The sequence below is a fragment of the Balaenoptera acutorostrata genome, chromosome 5 (assembly GCF_949987535.1).
Source record: "Balaenoptera acutorostrata chromosome 5, mBalAcu1.1, whole genome shotgun sequence".
NCBI classification, from domain to species: domain Eukaryota; kingdom Metazoa; phylum Chordata; class Mammalia; order Artiodactyla; family Balaenopteridae; genus Balaenoptera; species Balaenoptera acutorostrata.
Genome location: NC_080068.1, coordinates 130,106,692 through 130,118,830, shown reverse-complemented (window position 1 = coordinate 130,118,830; position 12,139 = coordinate 130,106,692). Strand labels below are relative to the sequence as shown.

Here is a 12,139-nt window from a genome sequence, read left to right as displayed (position 1 = left end):
GAGTTAATTTTTGTGAAGGGAGTAAGGTAGGTCTGTGTCTAGATTAATTTTTTTTTCATGTGGATGTCCAGTTGTTCCATCACAATTTGTTGAAAAGACTCTATGTTCTCCGTTTTATTGCCTTTGCTCCTTTGCCAAAGATCAGTTTATTTTTAGAGGTCATTTCTGGGTTCTCTATTCTGTTCCATTGATCTATTTGTCTATTATTTCACCAATATCACACTGTCTTGATCACCATAGCATTATAGTAACTCTTGAAGCTGGATATTATCAGTCCTCTGACTTATCTTCTCCTTCAATATTGTATTCTGGGTCTTTTGCCTCTCCATAAAATTTTAGAATCAGTTGGTCAATATCCACAAAATAAATTCCTAGAATCTTGATTGGGATTGCATTGGATCTACAGATCAATTTGGGAAAACTGACAATATTGAGTCTCTCTTCCTGTGTATGAATACAGAATCTCTCTCATTTATTTAGTTCTTTGATTTCTTTCATCAGAGTTATGGTATTCCTCACATAGACCTTGTACATATTTTCTTAGACTTATACCTCAGTTATTTCATTTTGGGGGGTGCTAATAAAAATGCTTTTTTTTGCGGGGGTCCATCTTCTGGTGTCCTTTGAAGTACAAAATTTTAAATTTTTTGATAATATCAAAATTATTTTTTCCTCCTGTTGCTTGTGCTATTGGTGTCATACAAGAAACCACTGTCAAATACAAAGATTTTCTTCTATGTTTTCCTCTAAGAGTTTTGCAGTTTTTGCTCTTATATTTATGTGTTTAATTTATTTTTAATTAATTTTTGTGCACGGTGAGTTAGGGTGGTGTCTAATTTATTCTTCTGTATGTGGATATCTACTTGTCCCAAGACCATTTGTTGAAAAGACTATTCTTTCCCTATTGAATGGCTTTTTAGGCACCTTTGCTGGAAGCTGGTTGACCACAGACACATAGGTGAATTTCCCAACTCTCAATTCTCTTCCATTGATCTGTATGCCTATCCTTATACTAGTATCAACATTGCCTTAATGTAAGGACTGTGTATGAATCCTTCAACTTTGTTCTCTTTCAAGATTGTTTTGGCTATTCTGGGTCCCTTGAATTTACATATGAATTTCAGATCAGCTTGTCAATTTCTGCAAAGAAGCCAGTTAGGATACTGACAGGGACTACACTGAATCTGTAGATTGATTTTGGATTATTACTATTTTATGGTGTGTATTTTTTCAGTCTTTTAATTTCAATCTTTTGGCTTCCTTATCTTTTTGATGTGTCACGTGTAAATAACATAACTGGTTGTATTTGCATATATTCTGACAATATTCATTTTTGCTACTTAAATATTTGGGTTTCAATTTACTACCTCATTTTTGTGCTGGAAGATTCCTTCCCCTTTATTCTTGTCTTATTCCGTATTTTCCCTTTCTCCTAGTTTCAAGATTATTCCTTCTAATCTTATTTTTAACTGGGTATCCTTCAAATGGCAAAATGAAAACTTTTAAAATTAAAAATAATCAATTATCTTCTTTCCAAACACAAAAGTACCTTTAAATACGATTTATTCATTGCTCTCTCCCAGTTTGTGTTAATGTTATATTAGATCTGTGAGACACAGTTATTGTTTTATACAGTTAATATTTATTCAGATTTATTCACATATTTATCACTTGCTTTGCTCTATACTCCTTTCTGTATCTCTGGCACCTGGAATCACTTTTATTCCAATTTTGGAAATTCCTTTGACGAACTGCAATTTCTCTCATTATATTTCACTCTCTTACTTGAAAGATACTTTTGCAAGGCACACAATATAGGTTGGTAGTTATTTTCCCGTTTTATGTTAACACCATTGTTCCATTGTCTGTTGCATTCAAATGTTACTGGTGAGAAGTCAGCTATCAGCTGTCCAGTCACTCTTCTTTCTTTGAAAGTAACCGCCTTTCTTCCCTGGCTGCTCCACTCTGGTACCTCTCTGCAGTTCAGAAAAAGTCCTAGGTATTATCTATTAAAATACTGACTCTGTCCCATTTTCTCTCTTTTCCTTCTGGAACTCTGAATAAATATCTATCTTAGACCATGTTTATCACTCTATATTCCACTTGTTTTTTACTTTTCTCAAAAATAAAAAGATTTATAATAAAATCCACTAGATGTTAAATTATACAACTTGATTTGAAATACACCAAATAGCAAAGACTGTCTACAATACCATTCTATACCTTCTTTCATATATTCTATCTCTTTATCTCTCTATGCTGATTTCTGAATAGCTTCTTGTAAACTGTCTTCCAATTCACTGATTCTTTAATTGTATCTAATCTTCTGTTAATCCCTTCAATTAACTGAGTTCTTAATTTCAGCCTCAACTGTTTTTATTCCAGAAGTTCTAGAAAGGTTATTCTTTAGAATTTATTTTTCCCTGCAGATATTTTTCTTTAAACACAGTAAGCAAAGTTACTCTATACTATGTTTAATAATCCTACTATCTAAAATTTTTCAGGGTATGGTCTTACTGTCTGTTACTTTTGCTCATTCTCACATGCAGTACCTTATTTCCTTGTTTGCTTATTAACTTTGTGAGCTGCTCACTTTCTTTTCTTTTCTTTTTTAAAATTTATTTATTTATTTATTTATTTTTGGCTGCATTGGGTCTTTGTTGCTGTGCTCGGGCTTTCTCCAGCTGCAGCGAGCAGGGGCTACTCTTCGTTGCAGTGCATGGGCTTCTCACTGTGGTGGCTTCTCTTGTTGTGGAGCACAGGCTCTAGGCACGCAGGCTTCAGTAGCTGCAGCATGTGGGCTCAGTTGCTGTGGCTTGCAGGCTCTAGAGCGCAGGCTCAGTAGTTGTAGTTCACGGGCTTAGTTGCTCCGTGGCATGTGGGATCTTCCCAGACCAGGGCTCAAACCCGTGTCCCCTGCACTGGCAGGCGGTTTCTTAACCAGGGAAGCCTAAGCTGCTCACTTTCATTACAAAATAATTTGAGTAAATTCTTTGAGGCCTAGGATAAAGATGAATGTCTTCACAAAAAAGTTAGATTTGCTTCTGCTAATTTCTGGGAAATAAACAGGCCACAATCACTTTAAATTTATGACTAGTAGTTACTCTAGTCACCCATATAGTATGAATTTGGGGTGCATGATTGTAACTTCTAAGCCAATTTTTTTCTCCTTATTCTGCTTAGCACAACTAAGGAAATATGCTTTGTGGTCCCATAGAGGTGAAGATGAGAAAGCAGTTAAGTTCTCTTTCCCTAGGGTATTTTCCTTAGGTACCAATTCAATGGGAAAAGGACTCCTGTTGGAATCCCTGACTTTGACTGGGCCATGGGTTTGTCTTTTACCCCTATATTTTGGGTGGCTTTTGCAAAGCTGAACTTCTCAAACTACCCAAATTCCAAAATGGTCTCCCAGGCAAAATTGGTTTCAACACTCTACTTCTCTATGGTTTTATTCTGATAATAACTTACCTTGTAGATCTTCAAGGATTTTAAGTAGATATTTTCTCATTTATTAAAATGCCATTTTAGTTGTCTTCAGTAATAACGACATGTCAGAAACAGAAGGCCTACACCTACTCTTTGGTACAGTTCAACACAGCTTCTGGATTCAGCAAAACTCCCTTCACAAAGTCAGAAATGATCAACAAACAACCCTACCAATTTGGTATTCTTTTTATTTATACCTAAACTCAATCTGTCCAGCTTCTGACACATCTGATTATTCTTTCCTCTTGAAGACAGTGTTTGGCTTCCACACCAGTTTCCTATACAACTCCTAAATGATCACTCTTCAGGGTTCAGACCTGGGTCTTCTAAATTCTACATTTCCTCTGCCACCAATTTATCTTAAATTACCAACATACATCTCCTGGACTACTTTAATAGCCTCTCAACTGGATTTCTTCTGCCACTCTTGTCCCCATCTAATCCGTTCTCTGCCATAGTAACCAGTGATACTTTAAAAATAAAAATTAGATCACATCCTGTTGGCCTGTATAAAATTCTTCAAGGTACTGCATCTGAACTTTAGGTAAGTTCCAAACTATTTAACATGGCCCACATGTTACCTTCTACTATGATCAGATGCATGTCTATATATCTATAACTGTTCTCTTACATAAATACTATCAACAGACCTTTTTTCAGTTCCTCAAATATACCAAATTCTTTCCCATCTCAGATCCTTACACCTGCTAGTCCCTTTTCCTAGAATATGGTTTATCTGTTATTTGCATGGTTCATTCTTACTCATAGTTCCTATCTCACTATAACTGTGACTTTCTCACAGGCATTCCCTTATAGCCTAATCCAATAGCATCTTGTTCTTTTCACATTTATCATAATTTGTGATCAAGTACTTATTGCAGCTTATTTTAATGTCTATCGCCCCAATTATTTGTAAGAACCAGGCATGTAGAGATCCTACTGTTATCTTCCCCTTCCATGCCCAGGACCTAACACAGTGTCACACACACAGTAGGAATTTAATATATATTAAATAATTGATTCCTCTCCCTCTAAACAGACCGTCAGAAAAAGTACAATTCTAATGAGAAATTATGTTGAGCACAGAATTAGAAACAAAGGAAATAAGTTAAATAACAGGAGTGTACATAGGGATCAGATAAGACATAATTACAAGCAGACCCATAATGCTTAAGAGCCATAGAGCCAAGATTACTTTCCCCTGACTAATATTTAATGGCTAAGGCAATAGATGAGTTAATTAAATTTAATTATTGTTGTCTACACTTTAAAGCAAATAATCATCTATCAACAGGATATGTTTCTCAAGGTGACTTGAAAGTTCGTTATTTGGCATTCTTGAAAATATTTTCCCACAGAACCAGTATTATACACAGAGGTTAGGTTCCCCTGGTTAGTTCATAATGTTTAATCCGTAATTAATTTATCCATTTTAACAAATATGAATTGAGCACTACTTTGTGCCAGGAACTGTTGTAGCTGGAGATACAGCAGTGTACAAAATAAGACAAAAATCCCTATCCTCATAGATCTTACATTCATGAGATGGAAACAGAAAAGAAGTAAGTGCAATATACAGAATGGTAGATGGTGAAGAACAAAGCAGGGTAGAGGGATAGGGAATGGAGGTAGTGCAATTTTAACCTATTATTAGTTTATTTTCTATCTCTTTTTGTTCCCAAAAGGATTTACATTAGATGTTACTTACAGAACTTAAGTATCAAAAATAAAGTAACAACCCTTACACAAGGAAAGACTTTCAACCAACTTTATAAAAACACACTTCCTTTCCCATAGCAGTAGGACAGAGAAAACTGCTCAGGCTCTAAGTCACTGACAAGCTACCATATCATGAGGCAGGATCTCCATAAAGGCAGGGGCTAGAGAAGAGGGTAAAAGTAGTGATGGAGAAATTCAAGGAAGAAAAGAAATGAAGACTCAAGAAGGAAAGTACACTTATTGATGATATGGAGCTCCACAGACAGCCAGTCCCTTCTTTCCAACCACGAGTTGGCTGGCTTTTCTTTCTAGAACTGTATTTCTGACCAAGATCTCTTTCCTATTTGGCATATTATACTTATACAACTCTTCCCTCATTATTCTATCCCCAAAACAAATATTTAATTTTGGGGGGTTTTCTGATCAATTTAATGGCAGAAAAAGATCCTTTTTAATTCCTATCTATACCATTAAAAGTCATATAAAAGGAATGCAGATAGCCAGTAGACTACTCTGGCACTCTCTTATTGTACCTTAATAACTGGGATAGGTACCAGGAGGTGGGGTGAAATGCAAGAAGATAAAAAATTGGAACAAGGTTTCAAACACCACTCCCAGCAACAAAGTTATGATTGGACAAGGAGAGAGAATCAGCCAGTTTAATCTTCTATACTTGTCAACAACCAGTTCTACAACCATAGAACATGCACTGCAGACTAAGGTGAGAAGGACACAAGGGGCAACAAAAGTAACTCCTTTGTGAAGCCCTGCTCACATAGCTAGGGTGATTATAGCCAGGAAAGGAAAGAGCATATAAACTAAGCCTGTCCATAACTTTAGATTTTATTCCTTCTTATGAGAAAAGGCCTTCTTATTATTTTCACCTGAAAAAAGGGTTTTTAATCAGTGAGTGCTAATATTTTTTTTGTAATTAAAGTACTTATTTCACTGTCATTTTAATAAAATAATTTTTCAGGTTGTGAATATCAGATATATTTCCAGGAATTTTTCAAATTAAATATAATTTATTTATATTCAAAATTTCATAAAATAAACCCTCAAGTTTAGGAAAACATAAGCAGCAACATGTAATCAAAACATAGTATCAACAGAAAGATGTTGGTCAGAAACAATTACCTTTATGGCTGTGTGTTTGTTTTCATCTTCTTCCATCCACAAATCCTGCTCATAATAATATAAGCCATCATTGATAACTTTAGCAAGTTCAGATGTAATTTTTGCCTCAGACATGTGGTTGCCTGTTCGATCTCCTCCAGGATGTTTTCTCATGTAAGGTGGTGTCTGAGTTACAATCAAAATCTTGTTTAAATCCTGGTCATCAATTTCATAATCTGAATCATTATCAGACCAATCAGTAAATGTGTTTTTTCGCCCTTCTATTTGTTCCATCTCTTCATCAAATAAAAAATCAAGTTCTTCTTGTTCTTGTTCATCTGGAAGATAGAGTTGATTTGATGCCTCTTTAGGTAGAGGTGGTGACTCCTGAAGGAAGAAATTGGTATTTTATATAAAAACATTGTTATCACTTTTACAATAAATGTCACATAACAATGTTAATGTAAGTAATATCAAAACTGTATGCTCAATAACTAGATTAGCAGTCAAACTGTAAAAGAAAATCACACCAGTATTATTCCAGGCCAATAAATATAAAGTAACTGCTAAACAATCAGTTTAAGATTAAAAAAACCCACAAAGCTGAAAAAAGAAGGATTATATTAAAGACTCCTTTAGAGTTAGAATGGTCCTTAGTACCAACTTGTTTTACAGATGAGGGAAAAAAAGGCCTAGAGATGTGACGTTGTTTGTCCACAATTGCAGAATTAGTCTGGACTAGAACAACCAAAGACTTTTTTTTTTTTTTGGCCGTGCTGCATGTCATGCGGGATCCTACTTCCCCAACCAGGGATTGAACCCACACCCCCTGCAGTGGAAGCACAGAGCCCTGCCCTAACCACTGGGAATTCCCAGAACAACCAGGGTCTTCTGACTTCCAGATTCAACGATCTTCCCTAGTCTCAACCCTTTTTACCTCACAATTATATTAATACCATAATTTGTCAATAAGAAAACAAGTGTAACTATCAGATCAGAAATTTTTATAATTTTCTGGAAAGCAGAAAGCAAATGGAATTGTATTAATAATAAACATGACTAGAGGAAATAGAAATCTAAAACCCATATCAAGGAAGGCTGGGACTTCCCTGGTGGTCCAGTGGGTAAGACTCCACACTCTCAATGCAGGGGGCCCAGGTTTGATACCTGGCTGGGGAACTAGATCCCACACGCATGCCCCAACTAGGAGTTCACATGCCGCAACTAAAAAGTGCGCATGCTGCAATTAAAAAGATCCCACATGCCGCAACGAAGATCCCGCGTGCCGCAACTAAGACCCAGCACAGCCTAAATAAATAAATATTATTTTAAAAAAAAGAAAAAAAAGGAAGGCTACAGGGAAGGCAGACACCATTGATCCCACTGGGGTCCTAAAAAGTTTTGAGATAGTAGGCACAAAGAGCAGGAAAGGACTATGTCACAGCAATCAAAATAGGTACCTGGAAAACTAACTACAGGACACAGTTGGCCCCACACCCTTATCCGAGAATACAAAGTTTTATTATAAAGTCTGCCCCCAACTAAAAGCCCAAGAATCGCTTTCTAAACATTTGCCAAGGGAGGGCTCATATTTTAGGTGCTGGAGCTACAGAGAGGCTGAACACATCCTAGTATTATTCTAAACTTCTAAAACAAAACGGGGAAAAAAATAAGGTAATTTTACCGATGAATGAAATACACTAACAAATTCTACCTCCCATAAAAAAGTACTCCTTATTTTAGCAATTTTGGAGATCCAAAACCAGCCCAACTCTGCTCTGCCTAAGTCTAGAAATCCAAGTCTATAGGACCTTTACACTTAACCAAGAGTGTGCAATCATACCTCACATTCAGGAAAATGGTCCTCTGGATGAGCAGATCTATAAGGCCATACACAAAAGAAATCTGTACCAATTTACCAATACTAATATAAACCATCAACCAAAGATCACCAGATATTAAGAGACAATCATCAGCCCAAAAGAGAAAGTCTTTAAAGGACATAAATACTAACATAATGAATAAAAATAGACCAACTCCAGGGTATATCATCTGAAATTTCAAGAGTGGGGATGAAGAAATAATCTTAAAAGCCTTCAGCGACAAAAAAATCACTTGACACACTGAAGGAACTGAATTTCACAAGAGTTTTGAAAACTGACGAAGATGACAGTGGAAAAATGTTTTCAGATTTCTAGGGGAAACAAATGGGACCTCTAATTAAACTTAAAAGCTTTTGCACAGCAAAGGAAACCATAAATAAGATGAAAAGACAACCCTCAGAATGGGAGAAAGTACTTGCAAATGAAGCAACTGACAAAGGATTAATCTCCAAAATATATAAGCAGCTCATCAGCTCAATATCAAAAAACAAACAACCCAATCAAAAAATGGGTGGAAGACCTAAACAGACATTTCTCCAAAGAAGACATACAGATGGCCAACACACACATGAAAAGATTCTCATCACTAATTATTACAGAAATGCAAATCAAAACTACAATGACACCAGTCAGAATAGCCATCATCAAAAAATCTACAAACAATAAATGCTGGAGAGGGTATGGAGAAAAGTGAACCCTCTTACACTGCTGGTGGGAATGTAACTTGATACAGCCACTGTGGAAAACAGTATGGAGGTTCCTTAAAAAAACTAAAAATAGAGCTACCATATGATCCAGCAATCCCACACCTGGGCATATATCTGGAAAAGATGAAAACTCTAATTTGAAAACATACTTGCACCCCAATGTTCACAGCAGCACTATTTACAATAGCCAAGACATGGAAACAACCAAATGCCCATCAACAGACAATTCGTTTAAGAAGATGTGGTACATGTATACAATGGAATATTACTCAGCCATAAAAAGGAACAAAACTGGGTCATTTGTAGAGATGTGGATGGACCTAGAGAGTGTCACACAGAGTGAAGTAAGTCAGAAAGAGAAAAACAAATATCATATATTAACACATATATGTGGAACCTAGAAAAATGGTACAGGTGAACTGGTTTGCAGGGCAGAAATTGAGACACAGATGTAGAGAACAAACGTATGGACACCAAGGGGGGAACGTGGCGGGGGGGGTGGTGGTGTGATGAATTGGGAGATTGGGATTGACATATATACACTAATATGTATAAAATGGATAACTAATAAGAACCTTCTATATAAAAATATAAAATAAAATTCAAAAATTAAAAAAAAAAGATGTGGTAAGTGTATACAATGGAATATCACTCAGCCATAAAAAGGAACAAAATTGGGTCATTTGTAGAGACGTGGATGGACCTAGAGAGTGTCACACAGAGTGAAGTCAGAAAGAGAAAAACATATATCGTATATTAATGCATGTATGTGGAATCCAGAAAAATGGTATAGATGACCTTAATTGCCAAGCAGTAATAGACACACAGACTTAGAGAACAAATGTATGGATACCAAGGGGGAAAGGGATGGGGTGGGAGGAATTGGGAGATTGGGATTGACACATATACACTATTGATACTATGTATAAAATAGACAACTGATGGGAACATACTGTATAGCACAGGGAACTCTACTTAATGCACTGTAGTGTCCTAAATGGAGGGGATAATATGTATATGTATGGCTGATTCATTTTGCTGTGCAGTAGAAGCTAATACAACATTGTAAAGCAACTATACTCCAATAAAAATTAATTAAAAAAAAAGATTTCTAGGGGAAAATGAAATCTGACCAAGATTTCTATACCCACTCTAGAACGTCTATTTTAAAAAGATCATTTTCAAAAAAGTACGTTGACAAGACTTCCCTGGTGGTCCAGTGGCTAAGACTTCATGCTCCCAGTGTAGTGGGCCCGGGTTCGATCCCTGGTCAGGGAACTAGATCTGGCATGCCGCAACTAAAGATCCCGCATAACGCGACGAAGAGTGAAGATCCCACTTACCACAACTAAGACCCGGCACAGATAGGTAGGTAGGTAGGTAGGTAGATAGATACGTACATACATACATACATACATACATAAATAAAAGTATGTTGTCAATAACTAACCTACCTCAGCAGGTATCTCTGATGAACCTACAGTCATCTTTCCTCCAGGCCAAGCCCTCACTCTGTAGTACTGGAATACATTTCAGGTCTTACTAATGGTACCAATATTCTTTGGCCATGAAACTGAGAGGTCCTAGATATTATACAATTCTCTTTCCGTTTTGAAAACCACACTCCATCACCAATTTGCTGGTACTATACAGTAAAATCCAACTAACCCTTGCAAAAACTGTTTTCATCAAATCAAAGATGCTATCAATTTTAAGACATTATTTTAAAAGAAATGTTTAAATGTGGAGGGTTTTTTTTTTTAACATGAAGGAAAAAACATAGATCTTGGTATAAATGAAATATGGTACAAGTTTCTGTCAATGAGCCCAAGATATGATCCTCCCTTGTTATCCAGGTTTGCCATGACAAATATACAAATTAATCAGAATCTTTAGAAAATCTTATTTTGAGAAGCTGCTCTAGGTTTTTAAAATGCCCCAAGGAAGAAAACCTCTTGTTAACATTTTAGTATGATGTGCTTAACTACCATTGCTAAGTAAAAACTTATCTTTATTTACAAAACAGAAATAGACTCACAGACACAGAAAACTTATGGTTACTACAGGATAGTGGGGGGGGGGATAAATCAGGAGTGTGGAATTAACATACACACACTACTATGTATAAAATAGATAAACAACAAGGACCTACTGTAGAGCACAGGGAAGTATATTCAGAATCTTGTAATAGCCTATAATGGAAAAAATCTGCAAAAGAATAGGTATATACAGATACACATATATGTATAACTGAACCACTTTGCTGTACCACTTGAGGCTAACACAACATTGTAAATTAACTGTACTTCAATTTTTTTAAATGGTAAATAAAAAATTAAAAAGTTATCTTTAATCAGGGTTTTAAACTCAGCATTACTGACATGTTGGGCTTGATAGTTCCTTAGGGTGTGTGTGTGGTGGCAGGGGGTGGGGTGGGTGGCTGTCCTGTGCACTGTAGGATGTTTAGCAGCATCCCTGGCCTTCATTCACAAGATGCAGTAGCACTCTCTCAGTTTTAACAACCAAAAATTGTCTCCAGGGGCTTCCCTGGTGGCGCAGTGATTAAGAATCCGCCTGCCAATGTAGGGGACATGGGTTCAAGCCCTGGTCTGGGAAGATCCCACATGCCGTGGAGCAACTAAGCCCGTGCACCACAACTACTGAGCCTGCGCTCTAGAGCCCGCGTGCCACAACTACTGAGCCCACGTGCTGCAACTACTGAAGCTTCCGTGCCTAGAGCCCGTGCTCTGCAACGAGAGGCCACAGCAATGAGAAAGAAGCCCGCGCACCACAACGAAGAGCAGCCCCCGCCTGCTGCACCTAGAGAAAGCCCATGCACAGCAATGAAGACCCAACACAGCCATAAATAAATAAATAAATAAACAAATAAATTAAAAAATAAATAAATTTATCTATTTATTTAAAACAAAAAATTGTCTCCAGACATTGCCAAACATCCTATGCTGAGGTAAAATATCAACACCCTCTCCATTCCTCCAATGAAGAACCATCCTTAAATCCTTCGTGCTTCCTTTCTTCATGCTTTTATTTTAGGGATAAAGAGCTCTACTCATAATAATCCATAATATGATAGCTTTCTTCATTCTTCCCACATCTGGGCCCAATTATTTTTAGTGACCTTTTCCTTTTAGAGCTTACTTTGAATACTGAAATTATTTGAATATTTCCAAGTTTATTTTTAGTAAACTTTTTTACTTTGAGATAGTT

At 36.5% G+C, this 12,139-nt stretch overlaps 1 protein-coding gene across 8 annotated transcripts in view; it reads right to left on the bottom strand.

Moving 5' to 3' along the window:
* Positions 1–12,139, bottom strand: part of LARP1B (La ribonucleoprotein 1B) — a 137,710-nt gene that overhangs the window by 86,941 nt on the left and 38,630 nt on the right. For 7 of the 8 annotated variants that reach the window (XM_028164009.2, XM_028164012.2, XM_028164013.2 and 4 more), the window contains exon 11: positions 6,343–6,708. In XM_028164009.2, coding sequence (XP_028019810.2) covers positions 6,343–6,708 — 366 coding nt within the window. Of the gene's footprint in view, positions 1–6,297; positions 6,709–12,139 lie in introns of those variants that run through there. The other variant, XM_028164014.2, reaches the window with a different exon arrangement.